General features: G+C 38.5%; 2 protein-coding genes across 3 annotated transcripts; both read left to right on the top strand.

The window, feature by feature from the left end:
* The first annotated feature begins 294 nt into the window (after positions 1–294).
* LOC118274543 (bromodomain-containing protein homolog) lies at positions 295–21261 on the top strand. 2 transcript variants are annotated; one of them, XM_050696842.1, is made up of 24 exons: positions 295–940; positions 1671–1910; positions 2396–2539; positions 3037–3130; positions 3372–3473; positions 4098–4236; positions 9515–9623; positions 9926–10015; positions 10398–10617; positions 11023–11119; positions 11596–11773; positions 12332–12495; positions 13022–13162; positions 13546–13652; positions 14102–14190; positions 14626–14764; positions 15274–15384; positions 16191–16280; positions 16446–16572; positions 18005–18118; positions 18765–18866; positions 19188–19326; positions 19948–20048; positions 20258–21261. In XM_050696842.1, exons 1-24 carry the CDS (start codon positions 491–493, stop codon positions 20589–20591), a joined length of 3621 nt encoding a protein of 1206 aa, XP_050552799.1. In that variant the 5' UTR covers positions 295–490; the 3' UTR covers positions 20592–21261. The 2 variants fall into 2 exon arrangements, with proteins under 2 accessions (XP_050552799.1, XP_050552798.1); XM_050696841.1 differs by having other exon boundaries at positions 16185–16280.
* Positions 4477–7875, top strand: LOC118268402 (uncharacterized). Its single transcript, XM_035582872.2, has one exon. It carries the CDS (start codon positions 4623–4625, stop codon positions 5835–5837), a length of 1215 nt encoding a protein of 404 aa, XP_035438765.2. The 5' UTR covers positions 4477–4622; the 3' UTR covers positions 5838–7875.
* Positions 21262–22506: the final 1245 nt, after the last annotated feature.

Here is a 22506-nt window from a genome sequence, read left to right as displayed (position 1 = left end):
AAATTCTATATTCTTGCAATCCAATTTTATATAATGGCAATGATACAATCGACTAATAATTTTGGTGCAAAAATCGAGTCTGATACAAAAAAATAATTTCTGATTTAACAAAATGGGTCCTAATACCAAGAATTTTTATGAAATGTCAGGTATTGTAATGGATTTTACTCACTTCTAAATGTTAAAAATTCATATTTTCATGTAAATCGGATGTAAAACTTTACATATTTTTGGTAATCGACTAAAACAAAGATGGACGTATGCAAGTTTGCCCTTGCCTAGGTAGTACGGCACTATTTGACAACTAAACCACGAAGTCAAACAAAAAATAATAATTTTGCGCCTTTCACTTTCCTGCGCTATAAAATCGTATTTATTTTGATAATTATGTTCATTCTGTATGTGCTATGTTAAATCCGTAAATATTATATGAAATAATGTATACAATGGCATAACTTTTATAAAGAAAAGTGTTCTAAAAACTAGCAAAATGGGCTTGGACTTTGATGTCTTTGAATTTTGCAAAAAACTGCGGCAAAACCGGCCTCCGCCGTATCAGTGTCCTTTGGAGAAGTGTGATAAAGTGTATAAGAGTTTGTGCGGGCTACAATATCATTTAGTTCATTATGATCACGATAATCCGACCCCGGCGACGCCTGCCGTAGCCAATCATCGGAAGAAGGGAAGAGGTAGAGCTGCCGTGCCTACAGGGGACATCGCTCTCCAGAGCCCGCCGAAAGAGGCTCTAACATTCGCAGAAGCTCAGAAAGTGGTTCAGTTTGAGATTGATGGCAAAATCAGCAGAATTCCGATTGACCAACCTCTGCCTATAATGTCTCTGGAAGAATGGCAGAAAACGAATGCTGAATTGGAAAAGCCGCTGCCAGTTGTGGAGCCTCCCGTGGAACCCCATGTCAAGTTACCTGAAGCCAGCTTCAAGGTATGCTGGAAAGACTTTTGGCATAATTTTTTTCTCTGTTTTTGTGGTACAATGAAAATTAAAAATTCAAATGTAGAGTCCTGATTGGTATACAAATGTAAATGCCTTGTAAAAGATAGAAGCGACTTTAATAAATGAAAAGTAATTTTAACTTTATTATTTTATTTGTACTTAATATCTTCATGAGATACTATACTAATAGTCAGTCTAACGTAGATAGAACATAGAAATTTGATTGGAAATCCGTAATGGGCAAAAGATCCATTTTATTTAATTTATTTATTTAATTCAAAAGTTACAACGGTAGGTTGATACCATGATAGTTAATAAAAATTTCTGAATCTTGGCGCAGCTATTGCTTAATCAGCTGCTGTATAACAAGTCATAGGTTCAATTCCCTGGCACAGGAAACAATCCTGGGTTAGTTTTTCTTTATTGGTAATGAGTTTATTTATTATCAAACATTTTGTTCTCACCTTTTAAAAATTACCTGGACTTCCACAAATAACTCGACCAAAATTTTCGACGAAATGGGTCTAGCCATTCAGAGTTTTAACAAGACTAACTAAAAGCAATTTATTTTGACTATAGAGATAGGTTTATGCTTTTGGCCACTATTCGTTGTCAAAGTATTACTGCAATCTTGTCACTTTATAACTATTTCCAGTCTCAATAATTCCTAAGATTGAAATGATGAATCATAAATTCTATAGCATGAAAACATTTTCAGCTTGTTGATGACTACAATGAGCGAGTATGTGATGCTCCACCACGGCCAAATGCATACATTCGCTTCATAGAGAAATCTGCTGAGGAGTTAGACGGAGAAGTGGAATATGATGTGGATGAAGAGGACACCGCATGGCTGGCCATCATCAATAAGACGAGGGCCAAGCAGAACCTGCCTGCGGTCACTGTTGACACCTTGGAACTGCTCATGGATAGACTGGAGAAGGAGTCCTATTTTCAGGTACAAACTAAATAGTCATTATAAAAATTTGTTATTGCCTTACTCTTGTGATTGTCGATTGATGTTATTTAACTGATTTGTCAATCACATAACTATGGTCTAAAATCATTAGCATACACACATGTATGTCGTCCCATGCATTTTCTACTGAGCCACTGAACTAGTTGTTGAATAGCAGATAACAAAATCTGCTTTAATCACGATATTTTACATGTTAATATTCATACAGTACCACTGACAAATTATTGAACATTTAACTAAAACGAAACGAGAGCGAGTTTTGATTGGCTGGTGCAAATGAATCAATCAATCAAAGCGCCAAATGCCCATTCGTTTCGATCTCTTTAACCATAAAACAAACTCATACTATGCAGCTGCTACTAAAAGTCAAACAGCAATCATAACTTATGGAAACTTCTACTAGAAGAAACAAAGAATTACAATTAAACTTCTCAAAGTACATTTATAAATTCTCTGTCCACCAGGCATCTCAGAATGGTCAACAAACAGCAGCGACAGTGGACGAGGATGCTGTCTGCTGCATCTGCATGGACGGCGAGTGTCAGAACACCAACGTGATCCTCTTCTGTGACATGTGCAACCTCGCTGTGCACCAGGATTGTTATGGAGTGAGTTTTTATAGGCTTTACTTACTACTTTCTTCTACTCTAATAATATTTTCTGATTTATTTTGTTGCGGGATCCAAGACAGTCATTCATTTTCCTGAGACGCGCCGAACTTCAGTGTTCCGTTGTTTTCATGTTTGTATCTGCTGTTGATCCTGGCTTACAGGAGTTGCAGCGGTTTTGGGAGGTGGTGGTGGGCTTATCCCAATAAAAAAAACTTTTACTTTTTTACATTTTGTGTTTAGAAAAGGACCTGCGAGTAGAATGAAATTGATGATAGTTTCGATACTAAGTATCACATCACCACCGAAATATGTTTTTCCGTTTTGGTTTTATAGGCTGCAATTATAATCCGATAAAGCGCGCGATATTTTCAACCTTAAGTATTACCACTTAAGTTCTCGAATCTAATCACGGGCAAAAAACCGTCAGTGCGACCGCTTGTATTCGTTTTCTTGTTTCTCAAACTCAACTGAAATGAAATCGTCTTTCTGTTTAGGTACCATACATTCCTGAAGGACAATGGCTATGCCGGCGATGTCTGCAATCACCATCGCGGCTAGTCAACTGCGTACTTTGTCCTAATACAGGCGGTAAGCATTCAATAATGTACCATATTACAATACTAATAAGATACTTTTACAAAAGAAAGTTTTCGTTTCCCATTATTGTGGCAAGGAAAATTGTACCTTAATAACATGTGTGATATGATTTAAAATAAAATGCAATACGTTTTGTGACGCTTGTAATACAAAAATTTATTCTCTATATTTTCGGTAAGCAAGATTGTGTTTTATTACTTGTGTATTATGATGTAAAATTGTTTGCATTTAGGTGCGTTTAAGCAGACAGATCAAGGCACTTGGGCGCACGTAGTGTGTGCGCTATGGATACCTGAAGTTCGATTTGCCAATACTGTGTTCTTGGAGCCAATTGGTGAGTATTCTATAACTTTTAAAATTGACTTTGACTTTTAATAAGTTAATTTGTAAGTGCTTGTTTGACTGCATGGTTGTTTCGGGTCTGGTTGTCATGTGTATGTGAACTCTTATAATTGTAAACACACCAACCCACACAGGAGAAAATACTAGAAAAGTAACAAACTCAAAATAGGTGCAAATTAAATATTCTAGAATTCTTTGAGGTTTATTGAAAGTATTATTATTTATGGTCATTCCTTTTTCAATAACTCATCTCTCATTGCCAATCAAAAGCCTAAAAAATTACAATTGATCTAGTCAATAATCATCCTAAGTTTTTTTTTTTTTTAAATAACGTTGCCCCACACTAGGATTTTCTCCTGTGTCGTGGGTGCGTTTACAAACATACAAGTTCACATACACATGACACCCAGACCCGAAACAACAATTTGTGGATCACACAAAGAGTTGCTCCGTGCGGGAATCGAACCCGCTTCACGTTGCGCGGCAGCCGGTTGCCCAGCCACCACACCAACCGTGCAGTCAAAGTTCAAAGTTATAGAGGACAGATGGTTGGCAGTCCATGTTATTCAAAAATACTCGTTATTCCAAAGCAATAAGACATACATTCTCGCACCAGATTCGATCGAGATGATCCCGGCGGCGCGCTGGAAGCTGCAATGCATGGTGTGCAAGCAGCGCAGCGTGGGCGCGTGCATACAGTGCCACAAGAGTAACTGCTACTCCGCCTTCCATGTTACTTGTGCACAGCAGGCTGGGTGAGTTTGTGATGAGAACTGATTAAAATCGTATGACAAAGCGACTACTCAGTAGTGCCATTAAAATAAAAGAAGCCTATTAAAAATATAAATATGCTCTGAGTGAAGACTTAATCGAATCCTTACAATTGATTTTGGAACAAGTACGGCAATTACAAATCGTGACGTTTTTTCTATTAATCAGTTAAAGTATGATACTATTATAAATTCACCTAAACCATTCATACAGTATCTCTCGACGTATACAGACGTGCTCATCAATGCAATTTAATTATAGCAAAAATTAACAGTTTTTAATTGTGACCTAGTTTAAGACACAGCGTTTTTGCTTTGTAATCATTCAAGTTGTTATTGCGAATATGGACAAAAAGTGACTATCTGCAAACATGGATAGTAGCCCCTCTAATCGTGGCGGGCTACCGCATCGCTCCTCACCATCAGCAGCAACCACCAGAAATCAAACTCAGGACGAAACCATAGAGACTATTTCTACATCGGAAATTCAAACGTGGATGTCCAGCATTGAACAGTGCCTGAATGAGGTGTCGACCATAGCTTCGGAGGGTAAAATGAATGCCGAACAAAAGCTAAGAATTAGTAACCTATGTCGCAAAGTGGGACACGGAGTTTCTCAAATGGCTGTGCAATACCAGTCATTAAAACATAAAGCCCTACAAAACTACGCCACCCTGCTAACTTTAAAGGATAACGAAGGCCTCGCTACCAGTTTGAGTGAGATCAAGCAGAAACTACACGAGACTCTGACCAAAAAAACTCAGGAAAGCGCTTCTTTTGCAGACATGGTAAAGGGGACAAAAAGCCTTATTCGTCCTCAAGCAACTAGCTCAGTCGCTATATATCCCAGTGACAATACCAAGACCAGTGAAGAGACCAAAAATTTAGTACAAAAAATAGTATGCCCTGAAGAAATGAAGCTAAAGGTTCGCGGACTTCGAAAAATAAGAAACGGAGGAGTTATAATAAGCACGGAGACCAAGGATGACATCCAAAAACTGAAGCAGACAGTCGAGCGTTCGACAACTGGACTTACCGTCGATGAACCTCAAAAACGGAAGCCCCGCATCTTAATTATTGGGGTCCCTACTGATATGGCAGAGAAAGAGGTATTCAAATGTATCTATGAACAAAATCTAGTCGACATACTCCCAACTTTGACCAAAGAGACCTTCTTAACCGCAGTCAAACTAAGCCATAAGTCAGGAAAAAGGGATGCTGACAGCTGCAACTACATTGTTGAGGTACCGGCCAGCGTACGGAAAGCCCTAGTAAATCAGAACAGAATTTACATAAACTGGACGTCATGCCCGGTACGAGATTTCACCCTGGTAACTCGGTGCTTCAAGTGCCAGCAGTATGGTCATGCATCGAAGACCTGCAAATCTGCCACCTCATCTTGCGGACACTGTGGGGCCGAAGGACACGCAACTCAAGAGTGCTCTTCGAAGGAAGAACCACCGAAATGTGCAACCTGTAAGCGCTATAAAAAACCCCACAACCATAAGACAGGAGATTCGGAGTGCCCAGCTAGAAAAGCCGCTGAATACAGGTACATCAACTCCATAGATTATGAAGGCGCCTAAGAGCGCCATTAACTAGGTTACATTTAGCTCTAACGCATTTTTACAAAGTAGATACATACTTTTATTTTATTTTTTTATTTTTTTTTTTTACTTATGAATAGTTTGATTACTGAAATAGATAACACTTTTTTGTCTGAATCAAAAACATGTGAGGTGGAAGATTGCAAACAATATATTTCCGGATACCATAATCCATTTACAGTACTAACACAAAATATACGTAGTATTTGCAGGAACTTTGACAGTTTTAACATTTTTCTTCATAGACTAGACATAGTTTGCGATATCATAATACTAACCGAATGCTGGTTATCAAAACGCCTAGACAACATCCCTACTATGACGGGATACAACATGTTCCACAGCACAACTAACCAGAATCAAAATGATGGAGTCGTGGTTTACGCAAAACAATCGCTTATAGCCACAGTCGAAGAAAAGAATCAACAAGACTGTAACTGCCTTATAATAAAAATAGGATCAAATATAGCAATAATAGCTATCTATAGATCCCCATCATTTAGTAATTTGGAATCCTTTCACCATTTCTTAAACCAGACCTGTCATAATCTTTCCGCTTTTAAACATATCATACTAACAGGTGACATTAACATAAACATCACTGCTGAAAACTGCGATGTAGGAATCCAAAACTACCTTAATTTGTGTTCATACCATGGGCTTCTCACCGGACATATACTACCAACTCATCAAAGTGGCTCGTGTCTCGATCACATGATGATAAAAACTAGCCTACCATATATTACCCTAGTAACTAATTCAACAATTACCGATCATCAAGCCGTCCTACTAACAATCAACTTAACGCTGCCTAAGCAAAATCGTCCCCTGACAAAGTCCAAACTAAATATGCACAAACTAGAACATGACCTGCATAACATTGATTTCAGCCCAGTTTACAATTCCAATGACGCTAATTTGTCTTTATCGTATTTAATTAAAAATGTCCAGCAAGCAATATTACATAATACGAACGTTATAACATTAAATCGGAAGCATTATAATATTAAACCGTGGATTACTCCGGGCCTTGTGCGATGTATAAGGCACAGAGACAAATTACATCAGAAAACCAAACGATTCCCTGATAATATAATGCTTCTTGTAATATATAAGAGGTACAGAAATTATTGCAACAATCTCTTGAAAAAACTTAAAATTGATTACGATAAAAGCGAATTGCAGAAAGCAGGCAATAACAGTAAACAGATATGGAAACACATTAAAAACTTGACTTACAGTTCAAAACAACGAGAATCCATTTCAAGTTTACTGCTCACTAACCCATCACCCCTATCATCAGCTAATAATGTAAATAACTACTTTGTTAATGTGGGGAAGTCCCTCGCTGAACCACTTCTGACACAATCATCTTATCAGTCTCCCGCGCACTATCAGACTTCTCTTAAGAGATGTTCTAAATCTTTAGCACTTTTGGATACCGACGAAAGTGAAATAGAACAAATTATCTCAGCACTAAAAGATGATAGTGCGGCCGGCTGGGATAATATTAATAATAAAATCCTTAAGCGTTTTAAGCACATTTTAGTCCGACCGTTAACATATATATTTCAGAGGTGCCTCAGTGAGGGAATTTTTCCTAAATGCTTAAAAAAAGCAGTGATCATCCCTATTTTTAAATCTGGATCTAGAGATGTAGTGAATAATTATAGACCAATATCTATACTGCCTTCTTTGTCCAAAATCTTAGAAAAAATAATAAACAAAAGACTAGTCAGTTATTTAGAAACGAACAACTTATTGTCTTCTTCACAATTCGGGTTTAGAAGCAAATTGTCCACAGCAGATGCGGTTCAAAAACTAACAGATCACGTTGCACAAGAACTTGGCGATGGAAACCAAGTCCTGACTATCTTCCTAGACTTAGCAAAAGCTTTTGATACCGTATCTGTTCCTTTGCTTTTAAATAAACTAGAGGCTTTAGGTATAAGAGGTACACAGCTGAAACTCTTTGAAGATTATTTATCCAATAGATCCCAATGTGTTCGAATAGACAATATAAGAAGTAACGACGAAAAACACTAGGTTTTGGAGTTCCACAAGGCAGTATCCTAGGTCCATCATTATTCCTCATTTATATTAACGATCTATGTAATTTGAATGTAGGAAATTGCAAAATAATATCTTACGCCGATGACACTGCGCTTATTTTCACTGCAAAAACCATTTCTGAGTTATACGATGTTGCACAAGCTGGTTTTAACATTGTTCTAAACTGGCTTCGTTGTAATTTACTAACACTGAATACAGACAAAACAAAATATATTCAGTTCAACATGCGCAATGTTAAAAACAATACTAATAATCTTCGCTTATATGCACACCATTGTAACGATCCGTCAATCACTTCTTGTACCTGTCCTACGATCCTGGAAACAAAATATCTCAAGTATCTTGGGGTTTTTGTTGATAACACTCTCTCCTTCAGGCAACATATTGACAGTTTGGTTACTAGAGTTCGTAAACTAATGTTTGTTTTCAAGCAATTGCGCTCCATTGCAGACACTAAATTAGTCAAGCAAGTTTATTTTGCTCTATGTCAATCAATCCTTCAATATTGTATCACCTCATGGGGCGGAGCATCAAAAACAATTATTCTCTCCCTTGAACGAGCACAAAGAGCTGTGCTAAAAGTAGCAAATTCTCTGCCTTTCCTTTTTCCTACCAACGAGTTATTTAGATCCTGCGAAGTGTTGACTGTTCGTCAAATTTACATTCTGCACATTGTACTAAAACAGCATGCTACACTTACTTACAACGCTGACATAATTAACAAAAGACGGAACGATATAGTCTGCAGCTCAACCACTACCTCTATATATGCATTTTCAAATAAATTCTTCACGTTTTTAGGGCCCTTGTTGTACAATAGATTAAATAGAATACTAAATATTTATAATTTGAATTCTTTTCTGTGTAAAAATAATGTCTCGAAATATTTGCAAGGCTTGTCTTATGACCAGACCGAAGAACTGCTGACTGTATGTAAATAAAATTACCTAGAGATATAAATAAAATATCGATGTAAGCAATATTATACTTATAATAACTTTATGTTTATTTTTAACTTTGTCCTAGTTTTTAGTTTTTTGATAGTTATTACGTAGTTGTTAATTTGTTGCTGACCATTACTATATAATAATAAGCATTTTTATACCTGAAGCACAGGTTTTACCTAGTTCAGGCAATTTACACATTAGCATTTTATTTAGAAGTAAGCAAATTATTGTAAAATTTTTGTACAAATGGAGTAATAATAAACAATTTATTTAGTATTTATTTAGTATTTATTTAGTATTTATTTAGTATTTATTTAGTATTATTTAGTATTCCACTCTGCTTGAACTGAGAATCGAGCCTGCTTGCTTAGTAATCACAGGTAATCAGGATTGGGAACACTCAATCAACGAAGCCGTCCTTGTTTATCAGTACCCCTAGTACGAATTTGCTTTAATACGTTTAAAGTAATCGAAACGAGAGCGCGGTTGGCACTTTGATTGGTTGGTTTATTCGAGCCGGCCAATCAAAGCGCCGAATGTGCTCTCGTTTCGTTTTCGTTCAACGTAAAGCAAACTCGTACTAGTTCTGATACTGGTATCATGTACATAATGAGCTAAAATAAAGTTGTATTGCAGCCTGTACATGAAGATGGAGGCGGCGGGCGCGGGCCGCGACCCGAGCCAGCCGGTGCAGGTCGCCAAGATGGCGTACTGCGACGCTCACACTCCCGCGCATATACTACAGGTACACTATTATTAATCAGTAAGAGTCTAATGCCCGAACACTCAAACGCTACTCAATTTTAAGACGCTCTCAAATGTAGTTCTGTCACTATCAATTCTTTATAAAATGACAGAGATAGAACGATATTTAAGTACAACTTAAAATTGAGTAGCGTTTAAGTATTCGGGCGTAACACTCGCCAAATACGGGAGAAGTCAGTCAATATATTCGCCAAAGGGTTAAACAATCTGCTAATTACTATGGGAATTATTGCAGGATAAAGGATAATTTTAGTAAAATACATTACTTTTTTATTTTCGTAGGAGCGACGAGCGCAAGAATCGGAATCGGGTGACTCAAAATCGAATGATCTGACAGCGATTCGACAAAAGGGCAGAGAGAAGATAAAACAGGTACCTCGTATATTAAATTAATATATAATAGGATATTGTAGTTAGGAAGATACATCACACACACTTTACAACGAAACGAGAAATTTTTGAAAATCCGAAGAAAAGCCCTGTAATATATTGCTCAAACCGGGAATCGAACCCCGAGACCCCTTGCCCGGCAATCGCACTATCGACCAATCACCCAACGAGTTAGTCAGGAAGATACATACATAAATATATTAATTATTCTATATGAAGATTTGCTATTTTCATTCCAAATATTAGGCCTTCTTGGACTACTATTAACTACAGATGTAATTTTCTCGCCTCTAACTCCCAGTTAGGCCAAAATGTTCTTAAATTTTTCAACTAAAAAATAATAATAATTACTCTTTTTCCCCAGGCTCGTCGCGTCCTAGCAATGAAGCGTACCTGGGCCCCGGTGGTCCTGGTGCCGACGCTGCCGGCGGACCGGGTGGCGGAGGTGGCGGCCCTGGCGCCCGGGGCCCCCGCCGCCAGGGCGCAACTTATGAAGAGACTCCTCGCTTACTGGACACTCAAGAGACATAGCAGGAACGGGGTGCCACTGCTGAGGAGGCTGCAAAGCTTGACTAGTAATCATGGTTAGTAGTTAAGACTGTTATTTTTGTATTAGCTTTGCGTGTGTTGCCTCTTGTGACAAGCAAGCTAATACTACTACTATTTTGAATTACAAAGGGCGTACGGAAATATAGTATTTTTGCGTACTATATATTTCTTCAACAGTATATAGTACGGAGCCCAGAAATATAGTATGTTTACGTTCGGTTGGCAACCCTACTTGTGACACCCGCATCAAGAGTAGGCGTGGTTCATGAATGGTACACCTTTCTGTTATCTCCACACGTCTTCATTCAAGTACTTCTTAATTCTGTCGATCAATACCTATGCAGCTGTTTTATTTTACCTTAAACATTGCCGAGCACTTATGTGGTGTTCTGAAAGTTTTCATCAATCTATACATTAACAATATTCTATTTGCGCACTAGGTACTCGAGGTATTCAAGACGGCACAGTCAACGTGAGGGAACTATGCAACCAGCTCAAGTACTGGCAGAGGATACGACAGGACTTGGAGAGGGCCAGGTAAACAACTCCCTTCCTCCTAAATCCTCTCTTTATCATTACACTTCTTTATTGACATCACACTTCCTAAACACACAATGCAGAAATAAGTTGTCGAAGAGCAAAGGGAGATGTATTGCTATAATTTCTAGAGCGACCAATATTTCCATTAACTTCAAACGTCACGCCTTTTATCCCCGAAGGTGTAGGCGGGGTCCACATTACGGCATGTAATGTCGCTATACAATGTAGACCTACTTTCCACAATATATGATATAAGTTCCATGTAATAGGGGGTGAATCTATTACAATATACTGGGCACAATTCCAAACTTCGTGCTACTACTGAGACATTTTTAGTTAGTAATACTTACCGACCTGAGAATCGAACCCGAGACGTTTTTATCGATAGTCGCATTTGCGACCACTCAACTAACGAGGCAGTCTAGTAAACCTTTTTATTATGAATACTAATATGTTTATTATCCCCCCCCCAGACTGCTATGCGAGTTGGTCCGCAAGCGCGAGCGCCTGAAGGCGGAGTACACGCGCGTGTGGGAGCGCTGCGTGCTGCACTCGCTGCGCCCCGAGCGGGCCGCGCTGCACAAGCTGCTGCGCCTGCTGCGCCAGAAGGACGCCAGCGACATCTTCACCGAGCCCGTCGATCTGCAGGAGGTAATGTTTCAGTCACCTTAAACATAATAACATACTAGCGACCCGCTCCACCTTTGTATGGGTGCAATGGTGATAAATTATGCATATACACCTTCCTCTTGAATTACTACCTATCTATTTAAAAAAACCGTATCAAAATCCGTTGCGTGGTTTTGTTTTATAGATTTAGCATACAAAGAGACATAGGGATAGAAAAAAGAGAAAACGACTTTGTTTTATACTATTTAATGATGCTAGAAAGGGCATTGACTGTTGTTTATACCCAGAAGACCAGTTTATTCAATTTAAATGTAGCCGCAAAATTGGCGCCCAACGTGGGTCTCCTCTTCACAATGTATTACATATTTAAATATTTTAAAATACTTCTCGAGATAACAATTAATGCACTATATCTACTACCATGAGCCATACTAAACTAGACAATGTCACAGATAGGACCCTCGTACAGTTTCGAGCCCAATCAGATCTCTTAGTCACAAACTCAAATATTAAATGTTACTGAATGTACGATAAAAATTGCTGTATTCATAAACTACAACTAAACTATTATGTACCCAGGTCCCAGACTACAGTACGATAGTGAAGCACCCGATGGACCTGAGCACCATGGGCAAGAAGTTGGACCGCGGCGCGTACGCAACTATAGACGACATGGAGGCGGACTTCAAGCTCATGATCGACAACTGTCTCACTTACAACAATAAGGACACCGTGTTTTACAAGTAAGTCTGTTTTAAATTTAATTTGATGTGTGATAAGAGAAAGAATGACAAAAAACCTTCCCAAAAAGGGAACCTAACACAAGGAAAAAAGGGGGGGGAGATACACGAGTAATCTAGTACAGTAGTTCTGTTAGTATAATATTGAACTGTATTTCAGAGGTATTAAGGCATGTTTTGCTAACCAGAATGATAAAAAATCCAGTATGGGTTTGAAGTTTAACACCTTTAACGTTTTAAACGACTTTAGGTACACTGTAAATTAATGTTATATTAATGCCTTACTAAATTAATGTGTCCAGTTTGTGGCAATAGCTTACCCCTATTACATGAGATTTATAACAACACAAATGGTGAAAAGTGGGTGTACATTGTATAGCAGCATTCTGTGCACCTCTGCTTACCCCTTCGGCGATAAAAGGCGTGACCTTGCATAAATTAATGTATGGAGATTATTTGTACTATTACTTGTGATTTTATGAATGTAAAAATGAACCTCACTAGCCATTAACCCACATTATCCCACCAGGGCGGGAGTAAAGATGCGCGAGCAATGTCTACCATTGTTCCGCGCGGCGCGGCGCGATGTCCGCGAGGCCGGCCTGCAGGCGCTCTGCCTACCCCCCGCCAGTCCCACCACGCCCGGTCCTGATAGTCCGCCTAGGAACTGGTAACTATGAAATTTTCAAATATTTAAAGATTCCCCATCATTATCCAAATAATATTATTATGTGTTATATTATCTTCTAGTTTTAAATCTGAATGTGTATGTTAAATGTGGGCCTTTTAAAGTTCAGATTAGACAAGAATTTTAATACAATGGAGGCTACCGTTAGCTTACCAGATGGCGCTAGTGTCTGCACTACCTCTTGATTATTCGCCCAATAAAGCTATCATACAATTGGATATTTCACTTTTGATGGCTACGGTCATTGGACCTTGTGTCATTGAAATTCGCCATTCGGTGAAACAAAAACAGTACCTAACCCCCACATCGTGTAGTTACAATAAATAAGATATATTTTATACTATATAATGAATATTTCTCCCTAGCGCTCCGAGTCCCCGGCGCGCCAGTCCCCTGCGGTCGCGGCGCAGTATGAGCCGTGCAGCCAGTAGACCGCGGTCCAGTAGCGAGAGCGAGCGGGAACCTACGCCAGGTACATAATTATCTTATAGATATATTTTTATATAATTTGTTTTCGTCGTTATTAGTTGGAAAACTTTAAGTGAAATACTGACATTCAGTCGAATTTAAATTTTCGTTTAGGAAAAAATTAAGTTTTTTTATAGAACACATAAACGAGCAGACGTAATCACCTGATGGTAAGCAATCACCGCCGCCCTTCAAAACACCAGAGGCGTTACAAGTGCGTTGCCGGCCTTTTGAGGGTTAGTTTAAGGGTTGTTGGGGAATCGGGGATTGTGAAGATTGAGAAGGGGGAATTGGGGCTCCGGTAACCTCACTTATACAACAAAACACAAGGCAAGCGTTGTTTCACGTCGGTTTTCGGTGAGACCGTGGTATCACTCCGGTCGAGCCGGCCCATTCATGCCGAAGCATGGCTCTCCCACACTTATAGAAAGAATCTCATTGTTTTGTCTTCAGAGCGACGCAAGGACCGCAGCGTGTCAAAGGCTCGCAGTGAGAGGCGACAGTCCGTCGCTCCGAAAGACTCCGATGATGAGAATATCGCCGTAAGTTTACATTTTATACTTATTTATACAAATAGTCATTCTAATAATCATTGCTTTGGTATTTTCATATTAATAATGTTAATTAATGTAAAAAGTAATTGAAAGTTACAAACTAGCACTATAATATGACTAAAAGTAAGCGTCCACAGCCCCGCATCATACGCATTGCACGCATCGTACCATATGACGTCATCTGTACGTATCGCATGTAGGCATTGGATCAATGGACGCAGTTGTATGAGTTGCTATACAAGACAAACTAAAATCCGTTGCGTGCTATGCGTGCGGTACGGACCTGTGGACGCGTACTTTTAAAGTCATACAAGTTAACATAGCATAATTTTACTATATTTCAGTACCTAGAGTTGCGTAGGTGACATCCCTTTCATATCATTTCCTTTGTAAAAATCTCATACATTTTTATCTTGCTTCCAGTCTCACCGCGCCACGTCCCCGGCGTCAGGTCGCAACAAGCCGTTCGTGCGCGGCCGGGGCCGGACTAGGGGGCGGCGTGGGGGCAGACCCAGGGGGCGGGGCCGACAGCCCGCGCAGGCGCAACGGGCTATGGATAACGGTAACTATAATGTTAAAAACTTACGTTCGGTAAGAAAAGAGCTACTATTCTTTGAAGTTTATTAGAACTAAACTAGCTACTCGATGTAGGAAGTTTATTAAATAAGATACGTTTTCGCCGAAGGTATGCACCTTTTCGCGCGTCATGTTGTCCCATTATGATGTTCCATAAATAAACATTATCTGCACGGTTATCGCGGTGGCTGGGCTCGGCTGCCGCGTAACGTGTAGAGGGTTTGATTCCCGCACGGAGAAACTCTTTGTGTAATCCACAAATAGTTGTTTCTGGTCTGGGTGTCATGTGTATGTGAACTTGTATGTTTGTAGCGGCACCCACGACACAAAAGAAAATCCTAGTATGGGGTAACGTTTCGCCACCAATAAAAAAGAAACTTATTTTATGAGATTGAGGTCAAACGACCCTATGATTGCTATTAGCAATCAGATAACTTTAACTTCACGTTACCTTCAAGGCAATAATAAACATAAAATACTCCCCTATGTTCACAGATACTCCAACCTCAGGATCAGAGACTCCAGTGCCGGGGACGACAGCGGAGCGGACTCTGAAGCTGGCAACACCAGAGAAATCTCCCGTCAAACAGCCAGAGACACCGCCAAGTTAGTAACACATGTTGATGTTATCGTTTTGAAACGAGCGTGGTTTGTTCAGGGCTCGCCATCTCTGACCAATCTTCTCCATAAATTATAAATATAGCTTTAAAAACTAAGTTGATACTTTTAAAGACATCATTGAATCTTTAAGTCTTTGTTTTTAAATGCGTCTTTTTATATGAGCGCCACAAAGAAGAATGTTTTTTTACTTAATTTTTTTTTATAATCGTGGTGTTAATATCCTAATGTGTATGTTATTAGAACCTGTAGCTTTAGTAAGAATTTGCTTTACGTTTAACGAGATCGAATCGAGAGCGCGTTCGGCGCTCTGATTGGTTAGTTCATTCGCATCAGCCAATTAGGACGCCGAACGCGCTTTAGTTTCGTTTTCGTTTAACGTAAAGCAAATTCGTACTAAGGATACTGTTAGTTTTATAGTTAAGCAATACAACATATTCTGTGATAGTCGGTATATTTATCGTGAAAGGAAGATGACTGTCGTTCCATATTACAAGACTCAATACTGTTAAGAAGGACAGCTGTAGTCCATAATCGACACCAGCGCCATCTATGCAACTTTTAAACGTTTTATATTAATTTGCATAATGTTTTCTTTTTTACAATAAACGCGACGTCTTGTAATTTGTTTTTAATGAAAATGTCGCGTAATATTACTTTTGTAAAACATTTCAGGTTTTTTTGTAAAGCTAACGAAAGAATTTGGTTCGCAGGTGACAGTAACTGCTAAGTGACGCAATCAGTTTTTTTTTTATCAAAATACTTGTAATAGGTTGGAATGTTGCCAGTTACAGGGTTGGGGCTTATGGGTGCACTTAGGAAGCCAACTCTGCTGGTATCACCGTCTACAGTCGTCGCGCCACCCAAGAGCTTCGGCTCTGATGGTAACTATATTTCCTTTTCACCCTTCAATTGGTCACTAACTAACCACGCTTCCTTACGGTAACAGTATTATTTTATTTTGTATTCTAAGGCCTTGACACAAGGTCGGTTTTCTAGCCATCAAAATTATCTTGCTTCTTATTTTTTTTTTATAATACTACAAACAGCGTCGTTGCCGACATTGTCAGCCAGTTTGGGTCGGTCCAGCTTAGAGAGCTCGCCCAAGAAGAAAGGGCGAGGCAGGCCGCGCAAGCAGGATAAGGACAAGTCTACCTCATCGCCTGATCTATTTAGGTACCATTTTATTTGACGGACATTATCTCTGGACCAATTTTTTAATAAGGTTTCAATACTAACACAGTGTTTGGTAATCTGCTTTAACTTCGGGTATGTGAAAATGGATGGATGGTTGGTTGGATTTTATTTTATCAAGAAAGAAAATTACTACTTCTATGAAATCACTTACCACAATTTTTACAATAACTGTCACTGAGAAGAGTGATAAATTGCACTTTTAATGTTAAATCAAGTCCATAGATAATTCCATTCTTTTTTTTATGGGTCGGGCACTGAGCCTTTTTGGTGATGGGAACTGGGAAGGGATGGTTTTGGAACATTTTAACAGCTTTTATAATTAGATCGGTTTATGGTAAAGCACCATATTGATTATATTTATAAAATAATATGCTTAAATAAAATTCTATGCGAGTGCGTATTATGTTTAAAATATATATTTTGTGGAGAAGATTGTGTCTCTTAGCGGACCTTGACAAAACCGCTTATAATTTTTTCATAGTATTATACTAGACCGCACGCCAGTCGTACTTTTAGTAACTTCGTCCCTATTTCATGAATACTAAGAGCTATATTTGTGTGGCTGTTGATACTACAGACGTGCGGTCGATTGAACTAAAAAGCTTTGCACCGCCTTGCTACCTGTATTATTTAAATACATTGCTACATTATTTAAAAAACAATACAAATTGTAAAAAGGTTACAAATCCATACAACATTTCTAAAATTTGATTCACAAAATAATTGAACAATTTAAAATGCAAAGCTGTAAAGAGTGCACATTTATGTATGACAGATACAAAGTAAATACCACTTTTCTCAACAATAAATATCTTACTTATCGGTACCTAGACATGAATTTGTAATTTACCACAAGTTCATTCCAAAATATCGATATTTTATGCTATCTTGATCCTTATTGTAAAAACTAATTGATATCAATGGTGCAAAACTTTTTTGTACAATGTTCAGTAGATTTAGCGGTAGATAATGTTTTTAATGTGATCAATGCTTCTAACTAGCTGCGGGGGAAGGGAATTAGTAACAAGAATACTAAGCATATAGTCTGTGTGTGTTACACTATAATCTTTTTAATATAAAGATGCAGACATCAGTATCAGTTTGCTTTAAGTAATCGAAATGAGAGCGCGTTCGGCGCTCTAATAAACTAACCAATGAGAATACCGAACGCGCTCTCGTTTCGATTACTTTAAACGTAAAGCAAACTAGTACTAAGGATGCAGTATATCAACTGGCCATAATCTGTTCAAAGTTTTAATAGATTTTCAACCTTACAAACCCTGAAATAAAGTTTAAAATCTATTGTCAGAGTTGACTTTATAATTTCTATATATAAGTACGGGCAGGGCTTATTGCATTATAGTCCATATATCAATGAGGGTAAGGTCGTAATTAGTGTGTGTGCTCGCAGGTCGGCCGGCGGCGGCGAGGGCGCGAGCGTGTCGACGCCGGTGCCCGAGTCGTTCCTGCAATACCGCGGCCCGCCAGGCGAGGTCGGCTCCGACAGCGATCTTGCGCTCTCCAGGTATATAATATACATTTTTTGCCATTACACTTTACTTTTATCGTACAGTAATATAGGGACAGAAGAGGGGTGAATAGACTCTATGAAGAATTCCGCTATACCTATTCACCCCTCTTCTGTCTATTCACCTCTCGATCCCTATTCACCCCATTTTACGGTAGTAGTCAAAATCAATATCATTTATTTCAAATAGACCAGGAAGGCACTTTTGAACGTCAATAGCAATAGCAATATAATAATATGAGAAAGAAACGAGTTTATATTATAATAGAATGACTGCCTCGTTCGTCAAGTGGTCGCAAGTGCGACTGCCCGACAAGGGGTCTCTCGATTCCCTGATCGGGCAAAGTATTACTGGACTTTTTTCGGTTTTTCGAAAATTTCTCAGTGCTAGCACGCAGTCTGAAAGTTTGCCCAGTATATGGCAATAGGCTCACCCCCTATTACATGTGACTTATAATATAAATGGTGAAAAAGCATTATTTAGCGGCATAACGTGCCGTAATGTGCGCCTCTGTCTACCCCTTTGGGGATAAAAGGCGTGGCGTAAGATGACGCCTGAAGGAAAAAAAGACATATATAAAGAATATGTGACACATATGTAAAGAAGACATATATTATATCCCTATATATCGATATGTTCCAGATCGTCGTCGAGCAGCTCTGCGTGGTCGCAGTCGTGTTCGTCGTGCACGCACTACGAGGACGGCGCGTCGGACCACTCCTGCTCTATGAGTTCCACTGACGGGTACTTTATACCTTTATTTCTACAGTTAAAACTACAATTATGGATGCACTATTGGGTTTTGTATATAACTATAATAACCTCTATAAATTTCGTCATCGAAAAATATCACTCACCAAAAAAACACCGAAGTCCCCGGGATATGAATAACTGTTTTGGATCTCGCAACAAAATAAAATAAGATTGATTGATATTATTAGAAGAGAAAAAAACCATTATTTTATTTCCCGGTCAATTTAATGCAGAAGACATAATGAATTGTTTTGATATTTATGTAAAGTCGACAAAAAACTTTGTAGTTACACAATTGTATTGGCACTCCAGGTCCAGTTTCGGCGACGCGCCCCCGTCGCTGTCGGCGGGCGCCTGCAGCCCGGCGGGCGGCCCGCGCCCCGGCCGCCGCGCCCGACGGACCGCGCACCATACCGACGTCTCCGACGCAGAGCCCACCACGCCCGTCAAAGTATACACATACGTACCATCTATACTATCTATACTATAATATTATAAAGCTGAAAAGTTTGTTTGTTTGAACGCGCTAATCTCCGGAACTACTGGTCCGATTTAAATAATTCTTTTTGTGTTGGATAGTGAATTTATCGAGGTAGGCTAACATCACGCTATAGGCCACGCAGAGCGGATGAAACCGCGCGGAAGTAGCTAGTCTGACGTGAAATACGTCGAGCGTATCATCGATCGTAATGATGTATCATCGGTTGAGTGTGAATGGTCAACTATTTTTTCTACTTATACATTTGTCTGTTCTGGCGTTACGCGACCGATGATACGCGACGCATGTTCCGTCAGATATGGACCGACCCTCAATATGACTCTTTGACGGCAGTTTTACGTAATTTAGATAGCCACTATCTACCAAATAAATTAAAATGTGGAACGTTTGTATTAACAATCACTTACATGAGAATGGTGAAACTGGCTCATCTCACCTCTATGTTATCATAATAGAATTTATCTCTAAAGTGAGATCTTCATAAATTACCTACATATAAGCCATCCAACTGATCAAATTCTTTATTACATATATGCTTATTTTAATGATGCTTATAATAATATTACAATTTAGGGCCGAGGGACAAGGTCTTCGACGTCGAAAACTCCGGTCAAGTGTGCGCAGGCGTCGACTTTACAACTAGAGCCGCTACAACTTGTCTGGGCTAAATGCAGGTCGGTATATAGGCAACAGTAAGTTCTTTTTATATTAACACTTATCAATTACTCTGTATTTTAAAACTAGGATAATAATTTTAGTATTTGAGTCATTATTAATGAAAAAGAAACCTTAAAATCTTGAACACACTAAATGGCTGCCCAGATACAACTAATCATTTCAATATAATTCTTAAATGTACTGTAACACAAATAACTCTTCACAGAGGCTACCCCTGGTACCCGGCCCTGATAATCGACCCGAAAATACCAAAAGGATTCATCTACAACGGAGTACCGTTACCCGTGCCGCCGCAGGACGTACTAAACCTCAAGAAAAACCACGCACACGAGCCGATACTGTACCTTGTACTATTCTTTGATGTCAAACGGACTTGGCAGTGGCTACCTCCGAACAAACTTGAGCCTCTAGGCCTCGACAAGAGCGTGGATCAGGCTAAATTAGTGGAATCTCGCAAACCAACGGACCGTAAAGCCGTCAAGAAGGCTTACGGAGACGCCATGCAGTTCAGAAAACAAGTCCATGGAGACGATAAATGACAAAAGTTTAAGTACAGGTCGCGTCGGCCTCCGAGGAAGAGAGCGTTCAGCTTCGGCACCTTCTCCACTATGCACATCCGCACCCCAGACACCACCGACTCTAGTGATGATTGAATAATTCGCTTTTAAAGTACAACTCCTCATTCCATGCGAAGATCGCCAAGTGTTGAGTGTGTTGTGTTGCCATGAATGACTGTGAGATTGGACAGTGAGTGATTTAAAGTAAGAAGTAAGTAAAGACCAGATTCAATAGGTTATCTGTCGGTAGTATGAGTTTTTGTGTTTACCAGATGGCGCTGATGTAGATAATGAGGTCCTGTATTTCTGTAATAAATTTTCTAATATCAAACTATTGGATCTCACGCCGCATCTGGTGAACACAAAGCATTAATCCTTATTGGTTACTAAATATAAAATGTTGATATAAGAATATTTATTTATATTTTTAGTAGCCAAATGTACCGATAGGTGTTTAATACTGGTTTTGTCTCGAATATTGGTAAGCTAAGCAGTAGATGAACAGTAGTTTGTTAGCGGTGTATATTGGAATAAGACATTTGTAATGTATAATGATGATATGGTAGTGTTCTCCATTCAATGTTGTATACAATTAGAGTTCCGATTCCAAGTGGTTGTTTAGCTTCTCAACTTATCCATTTGGTCTTATTCAATTCTTCAAAAGTAGAGTATATTCTGCCTCTCTTTGGTAGATTGTAAAAATTATATCTGATTCTTAGCAATGTTTTTACGAAGATATGACTATGCCAGTGTTCAGTTTGTTTCCAGTGACTAATTGCATATTAATTAGTTTCTATCTTTCTCTAAATATCACAATTTTCTCTTCAACAACATTATGTCTGAATTGATAAGTTGGTCAGTTTAAAACAATCACCCCACATATTAATCTTCAATGAATTTAATATTAATTCAATTCAATATAATAGTTTACACATTTACATAGAAGACTAGAGCCAGCATTTTAACCAATGAAATTATTCAATACATTACTATGCAGCTAATATTTTATCATAATAATACATAATATGAATGTAACCAGTATTTTAAAATATAGAATTTGAAATGTATTCATATCATATTGGAAAGTCGATTAGCAAATAAATTGTATAAAATTGTAATGTAGGGAAGAAATGCATAATCATGTAAGTTTGGAATTTTAAGGGTCTGTTTCTTGATATATTTCAATCAGCCTAACTGGAATATAACAAATGCATGATATGATAATAATTATCTGCCAGTTAGACTAATTGAAACTAATGGTGGCCATACACATTAGGTTTTACATGAAGGGTTTGCCCTTACATGTGAAACTGTGCATGCAAACCCTAGTGTGTATGGGAGAAAACTGTACAGTTGTCAGTACAATATAAGTTGGTTATGCCTGTACAGTTTTGCATGTAGAAGCAAAACTATCGTGCAAAACTAATATGTATGGCCACTAGAAGTGATGAAACAGGCTAGATGGTATTAAATATAAATAAAATTCAAGTATTGGGATGTAGAGTTAGACTTTGATAACATAATGTATATAGTTTGCAAGTGTGAGAATCTTCATAGGTAACTAGGAACTCTTAACAATATTCTAGTTGAGAGGTTTAACCCAAAAAGTAGGTATTTTTGTCATTTGCGTGTCTGTTTTGACTTGTATGGCCAGTGTTTGGCAATTAATGTTTCTGTATAAGAATTTGTAAAATTTTAAAATTATTGTTATTGTTTTATGCATTGCCTATTTGTAGAAAATACATGGAAGCGTATTTAATATTGTTGTTTTATTTCGCGACTAATAATTGTTTTTCGGAAGGAAGAGAAGTAAGCTGTTATTAACAACAAATAAACCTCACTAGACTAACAAGAAAACCCTAGGAATGTGACATAATAGGAGTTGAAGGTCTATTAG

The sequence above is a fragment of the Spodoptera frugiperda genome, chromosome 11, assembly GCF_023101765.2.
Source record: "Spodoptera frugiperda isolate SF20-4 chromosome 11, AGI-APGP_CSIRO_Sfru_2.0, whole genome shotgun sequence".
Taxonomy (NCBI): Eukaryota; Metazoa; Arthropoda; class Insecta; order Lepidoptera; family Noctuidae; genus Spodoptera; species Spodoptera frugiperda.
This window is presented reverse-complemented; position numbering and strand designations above follow the sequence as displayed.